At 42.5% G+C, this 19785-nt stretch overlaps 6 protein-coding genes across 6 annotated transcripts; 5 read left to right on the forward strand and 1 right to left on the reverse strand.

The window, feature by feature from the left end:
• Positions 1 to 1139: 1139 nt before the first annotated feature.
• Positions 1140 to 8517, reverse strand: carm1l (coactivator-associated arginine methyltransferase 1, like). Its single transcript, XM_030769900.1, has 12 exons — positions 8352 to 8517; positions 6961 to 7086; positions 5865 to 5971; positions 5470 to 5574; positions 5247 to 5357; positions 4118 to 4295; positions 3744 to 3834; positions 2208 to 2289; positions 1948 to 2033; positions 1715 to 1804; positions 1413 to 1550; positions 1140 to 1233 (listed from the first exon to the last, which is right to left on the reverse strand). Exons 1-12 carry the CDS (start codon positions 8515 to 8517, stop codon positions 1140 to 1142), a joined length of 1374 nt encoding a protein of 457 aa, XP_030625760.1.
• Positions 8518 to 10759: 2242 nt separating this feature from the next.
• On the forward strand, positions 10760 to 11383 carry LOC115807013 (heat shock protein 30-like). The gene has a single exon (XM_030767870.1). It carries the CDS (start codon positions 10760 to 10762, stop codon positions 11381 to 11383), a length of 624 nt encoding a protein of 207 aa, XP_030623730.1.
• A 1337-nt stretch (positions 11384 to 12720) lies between these two features.
• LOC115807014 (heat shock protein 30-like) lies at positions 12721 to 13344 on the forward strand. Its single transcript, XM_030767871.1, has one exon. The coding sequence runs from the start codon at positions 12721 to 12723 to the stop codon at positions 13342 to 13344; it is 624 nt and encodes a 207-aa protein (XP_030623731.1).
• Positions 13345 to 14681: 1337 nt separating this feature from the next.
• LOC115807015 (heat shock protein 30-like) lies at positions 14682 to 15305 on the forward strand. Its single transcript, XM_030767872.1, has one exon. It carries the CDS (start codon positions 14682 to 14684, stop codon positions 15303 to 15305), a length of 624 nt encoding a protein of 207 aa, XP_030623732.1.
• Positions 15306 to 16642: 1337 nt separating this feature from the next.
• LOC115807017 (heat shock protein 30-like) lies at positions 16643 to 17266 on the forward strand. Its single transcript, XM_030767873.1, has one exon. It carries the CDS (start codon positions 16643 to 16645, stop codon positions 17264 to 17266), a length of 624 nt encoding a protein of 207 aa, XP_030623733.1.
• A 1337-nt stretch (positions 17267 to 18603) lies between these two features.
• On the forward strand, positions 18604 to 19227 carry LOC115807018 (heat shock protein 30-like). The gene has a single exon (XM_030767874.1). It carries the CDS (start codon positions 18604 to 18606, stop codon positions 19225 to 19227), a length of 624 nt encoding a protein of 207 aa, XP_030623734.1.
• The last annotated feature ends 558 nt before the right edge of the window (positions 19228 to 19785 follow it).

The raw sequence follows: 19785 nt of genomic DNA on the forward strand, positions 1-19785 counted from the left end.
GTTGCTCTAATTTAAAGTCATCATAGACCAGATCCTGCTGCACTTCAATGTGGTTGTACTTTACCAAGCCTAGTCCAAGGATCCAGAGTTCTCAGCCACTGTTGTACTGACTACCCTGCCATGAATCACCATACCCAGGCACTGTCTGCACTCCTGCTGTGGGTTCTTTACCCCTGCAGCCAACCAGGCACCCTAAACAGGTAGACAGACAGAGGTACACACCAAATCCACGACAGAGCAACCATGACTGATGTGTATTTCAACTTTCCAAATGAACTAAAAAGTGTCTCAAAATAGCCGTAGGGAAGTACTAGAATATTTATTTAACATTTATTTATCCACCGAAGGGTCACAGAGTACACTTGCCCTTTTTCACGGCTGCAGTGAGAGGGGAAGGGGCAGGAGAAGGAGGGGTACCGTGTTGTAGTACCTCCGGAGGCATTTAGCATTGTGTAGCTAAACTACACAACAGTGTCAGTTAAAGGAAAAGAAGGGATGATAGTACTAGCAGCCCTCCAATACCAAGTGATCTTCCCTAGGTACCGTGTCTAGGATTAAGTCCAGCAACCCTAAAGTGCCTGTCACAGACCCCTAACCTGCTGCCACCCGGCATTTCATGGTACTGATAAATTTAGATCAATATTCTATTTCATGACAAACAAGTTAACAGAAAAACCCACAGAGGATATAGGAAAGAAGAGAAGACAGAAAAGTGCAAGTTTCTATGGTGGTGTCTCAGTCACTGGAGGGAAAAGTGAAGTTGCCTAATGCATATGAAGCTACTGACTTATACTTCAAAGATAGCTTCCAACATAGCTGTTGTCATCATCACTCAAAACCAGTAGAGGGCAGTGAAAGAACACTGTGTCCTCGATACTACCGGCATTTTAATGTAGAGGTTTAAAAGATATTGAAACTTTGCTTTGTAAAATGGTAGGAAAAGTAAAGGTAAGGTGGATGTAATGCTTTTTCTCACATTAGTGGATTATGTGTATCAGCAAAAGTTTGTGTCAAAAAGTGTACTAGAAACATAAAATTACTGTATTTTAACTATAAAAGTAAGAATAAGGTGAAGCATTGACACATGATGCATTGATATGTAGCATATCAGTACACTGAATCACTTTATGATCCATTCCTTACCGGAAGAAAGGATTTTTCAAATCCAGAGTGTTTCCAGATTTAAATCCAGACTGATCAATGACAGCTGTGATGTGAATGTCATAGCTCTGCCTGTCAGAGTGTTGCAAAAAGAAAGAAAATCATTTAAAAGGTTAAGGTGACTATGTAATTGGTAAGACCGATGCAGAAGAATGCCAGAGAGAGAGAGAGAGAGAGAGAGAGAGAGAGAGAGAGAGCGATAGAACTAACCAAATTATTCTGTTTAATATATTATTATCCAGATATAATACCTCTTATTTGCTATGAGCTGGACCTGTCCAGACAATGTCTGCCCCATTTTAGCAAAAAGAGGTGTCTGCAAGAGGCAGCGTACTTGATACCAGTGAGTCAGGGGTTCATTGGGAGATGTGGACAGCCACACTGTCATCCTGTTGAATCAAATAATTTATGGTAAGGACCTGAGCGTTTTCCTGACGCTCAGAGCTTTTTAAGCTCCTTTAACTTCCATAAGTGCAACCTAGCTTTGTTCACATAAAAACATGATTTTAAGTTACCATAGCGCCAGTTTAATGTGGTAGTATTTATTTCTTACCTCGACCCTACGAATGCCACGTCAAACCAGAATGCCAGGCCGTGAATCAGTCCTGATTGTAGCAATTTGAAAACAAATGGAATTTCCATCCTACAAACATACAGAAGTGCACAGGATGTGTGACATCTGAGAATACGTACCATGCACTGTGCATTTATCAACCGTCCTTTCCTCACAAACAAACAGACACACGCGGAGACGGAGTGAAATGTATAATAGTTTCTGTTTGCTACCTGTGCAAATCCTCTTCTTTAGCCTCAAGAAAATTTATGTTGTATTTTACAGACTTTGCCATCAAAATCTGCATATCAAACGTATCCTGAAACACAACATAAAGGCAGTTGTGAGTAAAACACAAAGAACACATTGTGCAGTACCGGATGTTAATGTTCTGTAGTACAGGATACTGACATATTGGACTGAGTAAAACATAAAGACAGCATATACTTGCTGTATAGTAAAGGATGTTGACATATAGAATTTTGAGACTGACCACGATAGGTTGTCTGAAGAATTCATCCACAGCAGCAGAGTGAAGCCCACTCAGATTTACTCCATAGAAACATGACTGCTGCCTGCCAACAAACAGAAAGGTTTGGCTTTTAAAAATAATACAGTACAATAATTATCGATATATCGATACAATATATCAAATATGGATGCACATGATAATAGGGTTAAACAAATATTGGTTTAACGAACCACTGCTTAAAAGAATGCTACAACATATAACAACTTATTTTGTAGTGCCATATATATACTGCCAAATTCTCCCATGTTCTGAAATGACATAAACACTTAACTCTATAACTGTGCTGATTTTTTGTTTTTTTTAAATACACGGAAGTGAAGCGTGACTGCTTTGAGAGCACTTTACATTCCAGTGAGGGGTTTTGTCTCCTTTGATGACTAATGGATGGAAAGGTGGAATTGGAATGTGAGGACCCAGATTGTGTTATGAGATAGAGTTCCACTTTGCTTCACGTTAAGGCTTCAGTTTTCAGGCTGTCAGCAGTAAAGCAAAGACGTGGGCAGGTATGGGCCAGTAACATTTGGAGGAAAACATTAAATCACTCGTGTAGGCTTGCGGGTCAAAGTGAGCTTCCAAAGGTAAATTCTAATCAAAAGTAAAATGTACAGCAAAGTACCTCACAAAAAAGTAAGAGTTAACTGTAAAACGTCTCACACCCATAATTATGATGTTCATTCCAAATACTTAAATTTTGATTTTAGTAAAAACATTCTCCTTATATGTTCAATAAAAATAAGCAAGTCAAAGTGAAGAAAAAAAGTTTAAGTGAAGGTAGTGAAGGTCAAAACCTATGTAACAATTCTGTCACCAGCTTACATACTACAAGCTATATGTCACTACAATGTGAAGTGTAGTGACGTGAGCTAAAATTAACACTTTTAGCTAACACTTTTCATAAAGAAGATTTATGATTCCATTGATCACTCTGAAATAAGAACACGGCTGGCCTCACAGTCAAGTTGGCAAACTAAGAACACATTTTTGGGCAGGAGAAGGTCATGTGATCTGGTGATCCCTCCCCATAGCCTTTGGTGGTTACAGCATAACTAGCAGCAGAGGGAAAGATGATCTGACCAAAGCTGTCTCTGTGAAATAAGCCAGGTTTGGGCTGAACTGGAGCATTTTACAGCAGTGGTAAGCCAGGTTGGCCTGGGTCATGACAGCATGCATGCAGATATGTGTGGGTGGTGGGCCGATTAGTGAATCTTCATGTGGCTCTTTAGCCACAGGTTTCTGTGAGGAAATAAACCCACACAAAGAGGATTTAAACATTCAAGGCAATGCATGAATGCTGAATGTGAGAGGAGAAGAATTATGAATGGTCTGTTAAGAGACTGGCATTTTCCTATAAGTATTTCCAAAATGTAGAAACTGGAGGGTGTAAAGAGATTATCAGTTTAAGGTGTTTTCACAGTATGAAGTTATATTTTCATGGAGTTTGTGCTGATATCTGAGCATACCAGACTGCAGATGTAGAAATCATTGTAGTTCTCTCACCAGAAGTTGGAACGAGCGTAATGCTCCAGGTAAAGCTGTTCATCAGTGAAGGGAGCGAGATGAATGTCACTGTAGGTTGGGAACATCATTCCTGTTCAAAAAGTAAGAGACTCAGAGACATACAGTTTATATTTTTTTGTGTACAAAAATGTACATGCATTTTATTTAATATTCATTGTGACTTTACTCAGTCAGTTTTCCCTGCTCACATACTTGAAAGAACCCATTTAAATAAGAGTTTATGCACTGCCTAGTTGTTTCAGATGTTTTTTCCTTAATGTCTGTTGTCATGTTCCTGTCAGCACATGAATTCGCATTAAAGGCACGTTTACTAATGTGACACCGTGACTTTTTCAAGCCATGTCTAAACTAACCTTTGGGCTTTAACCAGTGTTTAGAGTACAGGTAGCTCTCCAGCATCCTCTCATTGAGAAGCATATAACCAATGGGCTCAGAGATTATGACATCAACCTTCTCAGGGCAAGACACCTCCTCTATCTTCCCAGACAGCACTGTGATTCTGTCTGATAGGTTGTTGCTCTTCACAAGTATCTAAAACAGCAAAAATTTCATTCATAGTGAGTCACAGCGAAAAGAACTGACCAAAAAAGAAGCTGCACTGATTTCAAGCCGAATTCAGTTATTTTTATTCATAGTTTAAGCCTCTGCTAAAATATTTAAATCTTCCAAGGCTGAAGTTGTTGTCTTCCTTGGGTGCACCAATCCTGATAGTTTAGTGCTTCTCAGGAGATGCAGTGTATCATGATTAATGCACCATGAAAACTGTCATTCAAGTTTACTTCTCCCATGCACTGGGGTGAAAGCAGGAGCCCAACAAAAACTAGCCTCAATGGAATTAACAGAGGAGCCAGGCTGACTACTATAAATAACACTAATGATTAAAAAATCTCAGAATGCAGGGTTTGCTCCATTGCTGTGTAATTTTTTTGTAATCTACAACAGTAAGGAATTGTACTTGGCAGAGAAGGTGTACTGTGGAAGAAAGGAGATGAAAAACATCTGGTTGCATTCTCAAAATGAACCTTTTTTCATGAAATAAAGGAAAAATAGAGCAGCTTAAACGGTGCTTAACTGTAGGGCAAGGGGCCACCCATCCATGAAAATATGCTTCACTCACCCGCACACAGGCATCGCAGCCAAAACTGTCTTTAAGTCATTTAAGCCAAGCCCTTAAGCTAAGCCTCCATATGCTCAAGTCAAACAAAAGGCTGCCTTTGGAAGACCACAGGTGTGACTCATTGATAATATTTCCAGAACAGTTGATTGATCAAGGCGATATTCCACAAGCCTGGCTTTCATACTAAATGTTTTGTTACCACACAGTGTGAGCTCTTTATAACCTATCATGTGGTAGGCTAAGGTATATATGCATCCACACTACAAGACAAAATCAATAAAACACTGCTTATATTAGCTACTCATTTAAAAAAAATTTAACAAGCATTCAAAACATTTCATATGAGCAGAATGACACAAGATTACCTCGGCATATCTGGCCACAGAGCTTGCCTCCACTGCATAGACTTTCTTAGCTCCCGCCTGGACAGCAAAAAAAGACAGTATTCCTGTTCCGCACCCTACATCAAGCACAACCTGTCAATGCGAAAAAGACAGCTGCAAGGTCTGTCGGTTCTGTGTGGTAAATCACAGTGTTGAGGATGTCACAAATACACAACGCTACGTAGCACCATGGGAACGTACTTACCTTATCTTTGAAGTCAATCTCATTGAGAAGAATAGCTTTCTGGTACGTGGCTGTTCTCAAGTAATCCTGAAGCATGTTCTGCTGTTGTGACAAACAGCCATAAAACTACAGAGACGATAACAGACAGCCATGATAAGCCAAAACACAATGGACAAAAATGATCCAAAAAGACAAATCCATTCTAGTATACAATTTCAAATGAGTTTCCTAAACAACAGTATACTTTATATTCAATCAAGATAGAATGGTGTTTGTATTTATGTACCATGTGAGTCCTTTGTTTCGAAATATTAAATTCCATTTATTTAACTGCCTGTGGTACCGTGTGAAAATGACCCTAACAAAAAAAAAATTTTCTCATCTCAGTTATGGTCTATATGCTGTGGCTAATGTACCTGGAAGTACTGTTGGGCAGATGAATCTTCTGTCCTTTTGTCAAATACTGACTGACTCTTCTGAGGATCTCTCCAGCTTTTGAGAATCTTGTGAAAGACCTGTAACTCTGCATTCAATAAACAATAGATTCATTCACTACACTATGTTTATTCAATATGAGGATATCACATTCCTTTGACACCATGAGGGATGAATAGCATACGATTATTTAAAGAGTATGACAGTGCGTTGGTGGTGTTGGCTTTCTCTGACTAACATGTTCAAGCAAGGCCTTGCAAACTGAGCATTTCACTTTGTCTCAGTGGGGATGACATTCAAAAGCTTTTCTGAGGATAGGAGAGTAGAACGTTATGCCTGCAGCATCCCCCTATGTTTACATGGGTCATGTTAACAGGGTCCATCAAATGAAGTCAGCAGGGACGAGGGCATTCAATTAATCGAGTAAATGTGATTTACAGCACAAACAGCTGTCTGAGACTAACAGATCTCTGCTGGTAGCTCTGGTCTCTGCTTGCGCTGTTCCATTTATCCAGCATATGTGGGAGCGCTCATATTTTGGAAATGCGTCATGTGAAACTGGGAGAAAATTAATGACTGTGAGCCCAGAAAAATAGAGTTTGATGTGACTTAGTACAAAATACTACCAAAGTAACAATATAAAAACAAAAGAGAATGATTTTTTCTATAGAAGACATGGTATACTATAGACTATATACCTTACAAACATGCACTGTGAACTCTAAGTAAAATGGGCCTAAATGCTTAAGGTGTGAGGCCTTTGTGAAGAGGATTCTAAAAGGAAAGATTAATATTTTTCAACATTATTTTCTTGCAATAAAATCAATCTAGTGACGGGGGTTTGATGGATTTTGCAAACTGTAATGGTTGAGACTGAAGATTCTAACAGCTTGGATTCTAAATGAAAATCAACAGAAATATATGAGGCAAGGATTTGGCTAGTTCAAATCAAATCTTGGCCACTTACGCTCTCATAGCTTGAAGCCATGAATGTCACCTGTTAGAATCTACAGAATTATTTTCAGGTATTGCAGATGTTGCACTAAGTGATCAATCAGATTAACATAGAGTACTCACCCAGCTGCGTCTTGAAATATAACACAATGGTGATGCAACCCAATGTTAAGAGGAACGACTGGGCACCCACCCGACAAAACTCTGTATCCCTCGTGATTGAAGATTTGAAAACACAGATTCCATCACCTGTAAAAGACAGACAGATAAAAATGATGATCATTTTTAAATAGAAACCTATTATAACAAATGGGGTACCTGGACTTACATAAACAGGGCAAATATCAAGATAGTTTCTACAGTGCTTAACCCAACACAGAGAAATCTTGACAAATCTTGACATTCTGAATTTGTTTTAAACTGAACTTGAAACAATTTGTGTTTAATAATCTGCTGAGAACATTAAAATCACTGAGTACTACACATGTCCAACTATCTTGCCAGTATCACAGTGATCATTAAAAAGGCTTCAGCATCAACTTCAGTTCATACCAGTATATGAGCAAAACATTCTGGCATGTGACGGCTAATGTGTTACAGCACTATCTGATCCTGAGCGCCAGGAGGCAGAGAGCGCTGGCGGCCAAGCCCAGTGTACCGTAGCAAGGATAACAGAGCGTGCAGGTAATGGTGGGTGCAAGGAGCAGAGTTGCAACAAAGCCCTGAGGCTCACGGAGCCATAAATCCTCTGGACTTGTCAGTGTGGCCAGACGCCAGACCACACAGAAAGACGCAGTGCAATGTGCAGCACACCTGAATAAAGAGAGAAAGCCAGGAACCAGCCTCTATTCCTGAGAATTTCCCACTACAAACAAACACCACACTGGCCTGGCGGCTCCAAAGACAACTGTGTTTTGTGAGGTTGTGTGACTGCAATTCAAAAATAAGCACTTTGTGCTTTTCTTCTTAAGGTTTGGTTAGAAAGATGGAAAAATCTAATCACAGAGTTACTGTAAAGTTACTGTACTCCAAACACAAATTTACAGTATTTATTTCGATAAATAATGACAGGGTATAGTAGAGTATGACGTGAGTCAAGTGAAGTGAGGCCTCCATAAAAAGCCCCCCCCCCCCATATGGAGAGACATGGTAAAAATCATACATGTGTAGGGTGTATGATTCTTATACCTGGTTACAGTAGAGTTATCATGCAGTTATCTTGTTCGTATTACGGGGCTTACACGTGCCTAGTGTGGTTCATACAGCTAAAGTAATTTGATCTTTGCAATATTTTTCCATATTGACAGTCTATAAAAAAGACTGGAGAAGCTTTAGGAAATGCAATAAAAGAATTTCCTCTTGTCCTTGTGTTCTAATTTCTCTGCTTCTAGTTTTCTAAACCTTTTACAAAAGCCTCTATATTACTGAAAATAAAATCAATGCATAAAACAAACATTGATGAACCTTATATGCTTATATGGCAAATCACATAAACTGATTTTGGAAGCACCTACCATTCTGTATGGAGAAAGTGATGTCTTCCATTTCTCTGCTGAGTTTTAAAGTAAAATCGCAGTGCTGGCTTTGTCTCAAGAGCTGGACATCACCCTTTACCTGATCCTCATTAAGAAAAATGAGACTGACTGAAAAGGAGCTCTGTTCTTCCTCACTGTTGTCCATAGTCCACTCCACCGCTCCTCTATTTTGTGCATCTGTTATATGTTGCTCCGGTCAGTAATGTGCGAGAGAACATGTAGCAGTGCATTGGCTTAAGCAAGAGGAGGTTCTTAAACTAGTAAGCAGGAGGTTTACAAGGAGGCGGGGAGACGTTAAAAAGGAAGCTGGAAACTGCACTACAATGCAGAGTAGACACGACCATGCCGATATGACAGCAACGCACACCGGCAGATTAGATTAAATGGATGTAAACGTCTTAAATAACCAGATCCTTGCCAGTTTCAAGATATATGTCTCTTGAGCACATAACTCTAAAAATATTACAAAGCCTAAAGATAGTCTAAATAGAGTTATTAAAGGAAAATGTTATGTCCTTGCACAAGTGCATGCATATCTGTAGTGTCGTCAAAAGGAGTGCCAGTTTGTTTCCATGTAGACAAAGACGTGAAGTTCGATCATGTACTACTTAATAATGAATTATCAAACGAAAAAAGAAAAAAAAGAACTCTCGAGTTTTTGAATGAACATACTGAAATGATGTTATAGCTACAAAAACCACATATTATGAGATCAACTTCACAAAGGGGGTTATTGTCAGACTTTTACAGTGTCCTTGAAAACAGAAGTATGTTGTGAGAATGAAAACGGTACATATTCGTGTACCTAGTAGTGCACAGTTTAGTGGTGCATAGTTTAAGATGTTAAACTTTTCATGTGTGTTGTAATAGTGATACACAGACACTTTCAAATACTCACAAGGGTAAAAAGCGTGACACCCAATCCTCCTAAAACCCAATTCACCCAAATACATGTTTTTGAATCCAGCTTTATATTAATAAGAAACAAGATGAAATCTTGAATAATTGTTTATATTTCTTGAAATATTTCTTTCGGTTCAATTTCTACATACATGCCTTTGTGTATTTCAGCCTGCTGTTTCTACTTGCCTGTACGTGGTAAAAACGTGGTAAAAAGTAACGTGTAACTGAAATGTTTATTTTTCTGCTTAGTGAAGCCCTGTAACACATTACAATTACAATCACTTTTCATTTACTTTGACTTTCGTTACTTACGTTACACATAGATTTATAAGTAAATAACATTAATTATATGGCATACATTCAAAATAAAAATTTAGTAAATAGGCTATTATAATATCCCTGCCAGCCTGCCTCGTTTCCATCATTACTTGGGACAGCTGACGTCCACGGGTCAGCACAACAGCTGTTGTGCTGACTTTTCAGCTATGGTAGTCTTCTGTTGATCCCAAAGAGGTGCAACCGTTCTCCTAAAAGATTTGAGAGTTTTGTACAGGTTATTACACAAAAAATGTTCAGCGTCTCAAACGTGATATCCATCCTTTAATCATACTCACGTTTTTCCTCCAGACACCCTTATTCGAAAGGCTCATTATAACTTTAGACTACGGTACAGTGCAGCTGTTCTGCTGATTATTGTTCATAGTGGTCTAACTTTTAGTAGTGCATCATCCCCTACATCGGGCGACAGCGACTTTTCTTGCACTTGTTTTCTAGCCGCCCCTAAGTTTGTGCTGGTTCTGCCTGTGTTCGTCTGTAGTTTACTCTTTGACCTCCTTAAATTAACTCCTGCACTTGTATCTGATTAATGTAGAGCATACAAACATGGGAGCTCCCCCGTATCATTTGTGTTTTCTTGAATACTTACATGTAGTCTAACGAATCCAAATCACTCAGTCGCCTTATAGCGCAGCGATTTAGTTTAGGGGAGAGCAGAAAAATGGTCGAATGTTAGTGCAAAGTCTAGGGGTGAGAGGGTTTGTATAACGCCAAAAACTTGATTAAAAGCTTAGAGGAAGCTTAAAAGTTTAAAACCGGTAGAGTTAACGTGGCCTGGGGACTCTTTCTATTGAAGAATCAGACTGGACTCAAGGAACGGAATGAGAAGACGGTGGTGTGTGGGGTACAGTACTGCCAACTCTCACGCCACACATGCCTTTCCTCACGCTAACCTTTCGTCTGCGCTTCCTCCGATGCAAAATATGTTATTTTAGGACGTGACTCAAGTGACGTCATCAGCTGCCCCTATGTCGCCACACAGTGGAAGAACGTGGCATTGACAGGAACATTCCTGAACTCACTCGAACACCTAGAGGCTGACTATAAAAGCTGAGCGGCTCACACTCCTCAAGTCAGAACGAACAGACGCAACACTCAAACAGAGAGCAAGCAAAGAGCTAAAGAAACCAACACAACCATCCCCGAAAATGCTGAGCCTTCATGGATACCAGCCTGTCTTCAGTCCACTCATGGACCTCCACTGGCCTGTGCGCAGCCTCTGGCCAGAGGTCACACCACTTTACAGCCACAGAGAGCTACTGCTGAGAAACATGCAGGAGATGAAAACTTGTCTGGAGCAGCTGGAGAAAATGCAGCACAAGGTCTTTGAAGAGCTCGACCACATGCCAGCTTCTGGGGACGTCCAACCAGTCTCCTACACTCTGGACAAGGAGGGAGACGGGTTTGCCCTGACGCTGGACGCCAGAGACTTTTCCCCAGAAGAGCTGTCTGTCAAACAGGTGGGCAGGAAACTGCAGGTCAGCGGCAAGACGGAGAAGAAGCAGGACGATGGACACGGCTCCTATTCCTACAGAGTGCAGGAGTTCAGGCGGGAGTTTGATCTGCCCGAAGGGGTGAGCCCCGAAGCGGTCACTTGTTTCATGGCTGATGGGAAGCTCCACATCCAGGCACCCAAGAATCAGATAGCCGACAAGCCGGAGAGGGTAGTCCCCATCGACTGCGGCAAAACCGTTGGGGCTGCCGTGCACTCCTCCATGACAGAGGACAGCGCCGCTGAAACGCAGAAGAACCCGGAGGAAAAACAAATCTAAAGACACTAAGGAACTATGCGGATAGAATTTCAAAAAGAATAAAAAAGACTGAATATTTGGTCTCTGGTTAGACCTTTTGTAAAATACCGTTCAAATGCCGGCACTTGTCGCTCAAGTGACATTTTTTGTACATTTTTTACAATGTGAAAAAATAAAACCATCTTGTCTCTTACATTTTCATGTCTTGGTTTCTTTCTTTGGGTCTCTGCTTGCCTACGCATAGGGGTACTTAGCTCTTTCACAATGACATGAAGGTTTTCTTAACACAGACAAACTTCTGACACTACAAACAAGCTCCAAAGCATAGGTCAGTCACATCCACTGGCCCGCAATCTGTGACACCATACTTGCAGTAGCAATAATTGTATTCTTTTCACACAGGAAAGCCCATCAGGTACGCTAATATTTTCTCTACACAATAGCTTGCTGCGGTACACACTGTTGTGGCTGCTTTCTCATTTCTCCACAAAACCTGCTGAAACGAAGGCCCGAAGAGACGCTGGGGGGGGAGAGTTTTGAGGTGTGCTACGGCTCCCTCGGAAATTTAAAAAAAAGAAGAAGAAAAAGACAGAAAAGCATTCATTTATTTAAAGTAGCAATCCACCCACATGTATCGTGCAGGTATGTTATACCGATGGACTGAAAGATTTATCAGCTGGGCTGGGGAACGCTAAAGGTACAGATGACTGAGAACTCCTGATTTAACGTGCGTTCAAAGTCAATGCACCTGAGCTTTAAAAAAATGAAAGAAAGGAAAAATTCAAAAAACACTTTCCGTTAAACAGTCTCTCAAAACCAGAGACCAGTTACACAACCAGCCAGTGCACAGTTCCTACGTTTAAAAAAATAAGGAATAACAATAGTAATAATAATAATGATAATTTTCTAAAAAAGAAAAAAAAAGTACAATCTCAGCGCTCGATGCAGAAAATGAGTCCTTCAAAGGGCCTCAAGGAAGCATTTTTGCATCATCTTTTTGTCCAAATTCAGTCTGGTGGCTTTTGATGAGTTTAAGGGAAGAGAGAAAGAAAACAAGCAAAAGCACAGCCCCTCAAACACATTTTGTATTTTCTCAGCCAAGGAGTTTCAAGAGTATCACCACTAGACTACAGTTCCATGTTTAGGACGTGACTCAAGTGACGTCATCAGCTGCCCCTATGTCGCCACACAGTGGAAGAACGTGGCATTGACAGGAACATTCCTGAACTCACTCGAACACCTAGAGGCTGACTATAAAAGCTGAGCGGCTCACACTCCTCAAGTCAGAACGAACAGACGCAACACTCAAACAGAGAGCAAGCAAAGAGCTAAAGAAACCAACACAACCATCCCCGAAAATGCTGAGCCTTCATGGATACCAGCCTGTCTTCAGTCCACTCATGGACCTCCACTGGCCTGTGCGCAGCCTCTGGCCAGAGGTCACACCACTTTACAGCCACAGAGAGCTACTGCTGAGAAACATGCAGGAGATGAAAACTTGTCTGGAGCAGCTGGAGAAAATGCAGCACAAGGTCTTTGAAGAGCTCGACCACATGCCAGCTTCTGGGGACGTCCAACCAGTCTCCTACACTCTGGACAAGGAGGGAGACGGGTTTGCCCTGACGCTGGACGCCAGAGACTTTTCCCCAGAAGAGCTGTCTGTCAAACAGGTGGGCAGGAAACTGCAGGTCAGCGGCAAGACGGAGAAGAAGCAGGACGATGGACACGGCTCCTATTCCTACAGAGTGCAGGAGTTCAGGCGGGAGTTTGATCTGCCCGAAGGGGTGAGCCCCGAAGCGGTCACTTGTTTCATGGCTGATGGGAAGCTCCACATCCAGGCACCCAAGAATCAGATAGCCGACAAGCCGGAGAGGGTAGTCCCCATCGACTGCGGCAAAACCGTTGGGGCTGCCGTGCACTCCTCCATGACAGAGGACAGCGCCGCTGAAACGCAGAAGAACCCGGAGGAAAAACAAATCTAAAGACACTAAGGAACTATGCGGATAGAATTTCAAAAAGAATAAAAAAGACTGAATATTTGGTCTCTGGTTAGACCTTTTGTAAAATACCGTTCAAATGCCGGCACTTGTCGCTCAAGTGACATTTTTTGTACATTTTTTACAATGCGAAAAAATAAAACCATCTTGTCTCTTACATTTTCATGTCTTGGTTTCTTTCTTTGGGTCTCTGCTTGCCTACGCATAGGGGTACTTAGCTCTTTCACAATGACATGAAGGTTTTCTTAACACAGACAAACTTCTGACACTACAAACAAGCTCCAAAGCATAGGTCAGTCACATCCACTGGCCCGCAATCTGTGACACCATACTTGCAGTAGCAATAATTGTATTCTTTTCACACAGGAAAGCCCATCAGGTACGCTAATATTTTCTCTACACAATAGCTTGCTGCGGTACACACTGTTGTGGCTGCTTTCTCATTTCTCCACAAAACCTGCTGAAACGAAGGCCCGAAGAGACGCTGGGGGGGGAGAGTTTTGAGGTGTGCTACGGCTCCCTCGGAAATTTAAAAAAAAGAAGAAGAAAAAGACAGAAAAGCATTCATTTATTTAAAGTAGCAATCCACCCACATGTATCGTGCAGGTATGTTATACCGATGGACTGAAAGATTTATCAGCTGGGCTGGGGAACGCTAAAGGTACAGATGACTGAGAACTCCTGATTTAACGTGCGTTCAAAGTCAATGCACCTGAGCTTTAAAAAAATGAAAGAAAGGAAAAATTCAAAAAACACTTTCCGTTAAACAGTCTCTCAAAACCAGAGACCAGTTACACAACCAGCCAGTGCACAGTTCCTACGTTTAAAAAAATAAGGAATAACAATAGTAATAATAATAATGATAATTTTCTAAAAAAGAAAAAAAAAGTACAATCTCAGCGCTCGATGCAGAAAATGAGTCCTTCAAAGGGCCTCAAGGAAGCATTTTTGCATCATCTTTTTGTCCAAATTCAGTCTGGTGGCTTTTGATGAGTTTAAGGGAAGAGAGAAAGAAAACAAGCAAAAGCACAGCCCCTCAAACACATTTTGTATTTTCTCAGCCAAGGAGTTTCAAGAGTATCACCACTAGACTACAGTTCCATGTTTAGGACGTGACTCAAGTGACGTCATCAGCTGCCCCTATGTCGCCACACAGTGGAAGAACGTGGCATTGACAGGAACATTCCTGAACTCACTCGAACACCTAGAGGCTGACTATAAAAGCTGAGCGGCTCACACTCCTCAAGTCAGAACGAACAGACGCAACACTCAAACAGAGAGCAAGCAAAGAGCTAAAGAAACCAACACAACCATCCCCGAAAATGCTGAGCCTTCATGGATACCAGCCTGTCTTCAGTCCACTCATGGACCTCCACTGGCCTGTGCGCAGCCTCTGGCCAGAGGTCACACCACTTTACAGCCACAGAGAGCTACTGCTGAGAAACATGCAGGAGATGAAAACTTGTCTGGAGCAGCTGGAGAAAATGCAGCACAAGGTCTTTGAAGAGCTCGACCACATGCCAGCTTCTGGGGACGTCCAACCAGTCTCCTACACTCTGGACAAGGAGGGAGACGGGTTTGCCCTGACGCTGGACGCCAGAGACTTTTCCCCAGAAGAGCTGTCTGTCAAACAGGTGGGCAGGAAACTGCAGGTCAGCGGCAAGACGGAGAAGAAGCAGGACGATGGACACGGCTCCTATTCCTACAGAGTGCAGGAGTTCAGGCGGGAGTTTGATCTGCCCGAAGGGGTGAGCCCCGAAGCGGTCACTTGTTTCATGGCTGATGGGAAGCTCCACATCCAGGCACCCAAGAATCAGATAGCCGACAAGCCGGAGAGGGTAGTCCCCATCGACTGCGGCAAAACCGTTGGGGCTGCCGTGCACTCCTCCATGACAGAGGACAGCGCCGCTGAAACGCAGAAGAACCCGGAGGAAAAACAAATCTAAAGACACTAAGGAACTATGCGGATAGAATTTCAAAAAGAATAAAAAAGACTGAATATTTGGTCTCTGGTTAGACCTTTTGTAAAATACCGTTCAAATGCCGGCACTTGTCGCTCAAGTGACATTTTTTGTACATTTTTTACAATGCGAAAAAATAAAACCATCTTGTCTCTTACATTTTCATGTCTTGGTTTCTTTCTTTGGGTCTCTGCTTGCCTACGCATAGGGGTACTTAGCTCTTTCACAATGACATGAAGGTTTTCTTAACACAGACAAACTTCTGACACTACAAACAAGCTCCAAAGCATAGGTCAGTCACATCCACTGGCCCGCAATCTGTGACACCATACTTGCAGTAGCAATAATTGTATTCTTTTCACACAGGAAAGCCCATCAGGTACGCTAATATTTTCTCTACACAATAGCTTGCTGCGGTACACACTGTTGTGGCTGCTTTCTCATTTCTCCACAAAACCTGCTGAAACGAAGGCCCGAAGAGACGCTGGGGGGGGAGAGTTTTGAGGTGTGCTACGGCTCCCTCGGAAATTTAAAAAAAAGAAGAAGAAAAAGACAGAAAAGCATTCATTTATTTAAAGTAGCAATCCACCCACATGTATCGTGCAGGTATGTTATACCGATGGACTGAAAGATTTATCAGCTGGGCTGGGAACGCTAAAGGTACAGATGACTGAGAACTCCTGATTTAACGTGCGTTCAAAGTCAATGCACCTGAGCTTTAAAAAAATGAAAGAAAGGAAAAAATTCAAAAAACACTTTCCGTTAAACAGTCTCTCAAAACCAGAGACCAGTTACACAACCAGCCAGTGCACAGTTCCTACGTTTAAAAAAATAAGGAATAACAATAGTAATAATAATAATGATAATTTTCTAAAAAAGAAAAAAAAAGTACAATCTCAGCGCTCGATGCAGAAAATGAGTCCTTCAAAGGGCCTCAAGGAAGCATTTTTGCATCATCTTTTTGTCCAAATTCAGTCTGGTGGCTTTTGATGAGTTTAAGGGAAGAGAGAAAGAAAACAAGCAAAAGCACAGCCCCTCAAACACATTTTGTATTTTCTCAGCCAAGGAGTTTCAAGAGTATCACCACTAGACTACAGTTCCATGTTTAGGACGTGACTCAAGTGACGTCATCAGCTGCCCCTATGTCGCCACACAGTGGAAGAACGTGGCATTGACAGGAACATTCCTGAACTCACTCGAACACCTAGAGGCTGACTATAAAAGCTGAGCGGCTCACACTCCTCAAGTCAGAACGAACAGACGCAACACTCAAACAGAGAGCAAGCAAAGAGCTAAAGAAACCAACACAACCATCCCCGAAAATGCTGAGCCTTCATGGATACCAGCCTGTCTTCAGTCCACTCATGGACCTCCACTGGCCTGTGCGCAGCCTCTGGCCAGAGGTCACACCACTTTACAGCCACAGAGAGCTACTGCTGAGAAACATGCAGGAGATGAAAACTTGTCTGGAGCAGCTGGAGAAAATGCAGCACAAGGTCTTTGAAGAGCTCGACCACATGCCAGCTTCTGGGGACGTCCAACCAGTCTCCTACACTCTGGACAAGGAGGGAGACGGGTTTGCCCTGACGCTGGACGCCAGAGACTTTTCCCCAGAAGAGCTGTCTGTCAAACAGGTGGGCAGGAAACTGCAGGTCAGCGGCAAGACGGAGAAGAAGCAGGACGATGGACACGGCTCCTATTCCTACAGAGTGCAGGAGTTCAGGCGGGAGTTTGATCTGCCCGAAGGGGTGAGCCCCGAAGCGGTCACTTGTTTCATGGCTGATGGGAAGCTCCACATCCAGGCACCCAAGAATCAGATAGCCGACAAGCCGGAGAGGGTAGTCCCCATCGACTGCGGCAAAACCGTTGGGGCTGCCGTGCACTCCTCCATGACAGAGGACAGCGCCGCTGAAACGCAGAAGAACCCGGAGGAAAAACAAATCTAAAGACACTAAGGAACTATGCGGATAGAATTTCAAAAAGAATAAAAAAGACTGAATATTTGGTCTCTGGTTAGACCTTTTGTAAAATACCGTTCAAATGCCGGCACTTGTCGCTCAAGTGACATTTTTTGTACATTTTTTACAATGCGAAAAAATAAAACCATCTTGTCTCTTACATTTTCATGTCTTGGTTTCTTTCTTTGGGTCTCTGCTTGCCTACGCATAGGGGTACTTAGCTCTTTCACAATGACATGAAGGTTTTCTTAACACAGACAAACTTCTGACACTACAAACAAGCTCCAAAGCATAGGTCAGTCACATCCACTGGCCCGCAATCTGTGACACCATACTTGCAGTAGCAATAATTGTATTCTTTTCACACAGGAAAGCCCATCAGGTACGCTAATATTTTCTCTACACAATAGCTTGCTGCGGTACACACTGTTGTGGCTGCTTTCTCATTTCTCCACAAAACCTGCTGAAACGAAGGCCCGAAGAGACGCTGGGGGGGGAGAGTTTTGAGGTGTGCTACGGCTCCCTCGGAAATTTAAAAAAAAGAAGAAGAAAAAGACAGAAAAGCATTCATTTATTTAAAGTAGCAATCCACCCACATGTATCGTGCAGGTATGTTATACCGATGGACTGAAAGATTTATCAGCTGGGCTGGGGAACGCTAAAGGTACAGATGACTGAGAACTCCTGATTTAACGTGCGTTCAAAGTCAATGCACCTGAGCTTTAAAAAAATGAAAGAAAGGAAAAATTCAAAAAACACTTTCCGTTAAACAGTCTCTCAAAACCAGAGACCAGTTACACAACCAGCCAGTGCACAGTTCCTACGTTTAAAAAAATAAGGAATAACAATAGTAATAATAATAATGATAATTTTCTAAAAAAGAAAAAAAAAGTACAATCTCAGCGCTCGATGCAGAAAATGAGTCCTTCAAAGGGCCTCAAGGAAGCATTTTTGCATCATCTTTTTGTCCAAATTCAGTCTGGTGGCTTTTGATGAGTTTAAGGGAAGAGAGAAAGAAAACAAGCAAAAGCACAGCCCCTCAAACACATTTTGTATTTTCTCAGCCAAGGAGTTTCAAGAGTATCACCACTAGACTACAGTTCCATGTTTAGGACGTGACTCAAGTGACGTCATCAGCTGCCCCTATGTCGCCACACAGTGGAAGAACGTGGCATTGACAGGAACATTCCTGAACTCACTCGAACACCTAGAGGCTGACTATAAAAGCTGAGCGGCTCACACTCCTCAAGTCAGAACGAACAGACGCAACACTCAAACAGAGAGCAAGCAAAGAGCTAAAGAAACCAACACAACCATCCCCGAAAATGCTGAGCCTTCATGGATACCAGCCTGTCTTCAGTCCACTCATGGACCTCCACTGGCCTGTGCGCAGCCTCTGGCCAGAGGTCACACCACTTTACAGCCACAGAGAGCTACTGCTGAGAAACATGCAGGAGATGAAAACTTGTCTGGAGCAGCTGGAGAAAATGCAGCACAAGGTCTTTGAAGAGCTCGACCACATGCCAGCTTCTGGGGACGTCCAACCAGTCTCCTACACTCTGGACAAGGAGGGAGACGGGTTTGCCCTGACGCTGGACGCCAGAGACTTTTCCCCAGAAGAGCTGTCTGTCAAACAGGTGGGCAGGAAACTGCAGGTCAGCGGCAAGACGGAGAAGAAGCAGGACGATGGACACGGCTCCTATTCCTACAGAGTGCAGGAGTTCAGGCGGGAGTTTGATCTGCCCGAAGGGGTGAGCCCCGAAGCGGTCACTTGTTTCATGGCTGATGGGAAGCTCCACATCCAGGCACCCAAGAATCAGATAGCCGACAAGCCGGAGAGGGTAGTCCCCATCGACTGCGGCAAAACCGTTGGGGCTGCCGTGCACTCCTCCATGACAGAGGACAGCGCCGCTGAAACGCAGAAGAACCCGGAGGAAAAACAAATCTAAAGACACTAAGGAACTATGCGGATAGAATTTCAAAAAGAATAAAAAAGACTGAATATTTGGTCTCTGGTTAGACCTTTTGTAAAATACCGTTCAAATGCCGGCACTTGTCGCTCAAGTGACATTTTTTGTACATTTTTTACAATGCGAAAAAATAAAACCATCTTGTCTCTTACATTTTCATGTCTTGGTTTCTTTCTTTGGGTCTCTGCTTGCCTACGCATAGGGGTACTTAGCTCTTTCACAATGACATGAAGGTTTTCTTAACACAGACAAACTTCTGACACTACAAACAAGCTCCAAAGCATAGGTCAGTCACATCCACTGGCCCGCAATCTGTGACACCATACTTGCAGTAGCAATAATTGTATTCTTTTCACACAGGAAAGCCCATCAGGTACGCTAATATTTTCTCTACACAATAGCTTGCTGCGGTACACACTGTTGTGGCTGCTTTCTCATTTCTCCACAAAACCTGCTGAAACGAAGGCCCGAAGAGACGCTGGGGGGGGAGAGTTTTGAGGTGTGCTACGGCTCCCTCGGAAATTTAAAAAAAAGAAG

The sequence above is a fragment of the Chanos chanos genome, chromosome 3, assembly GCF_902362185.1.
Source record: "Chanos chanos chromosome 3, fChaCha1.1, whole genome shotgun sequence".
Lineage (NCBI taxonomy): Eukaryota > Metazoa > Chordata > Actinopteri > Gonorynchiformes > Chanidae > Chanos > Chanos chanos.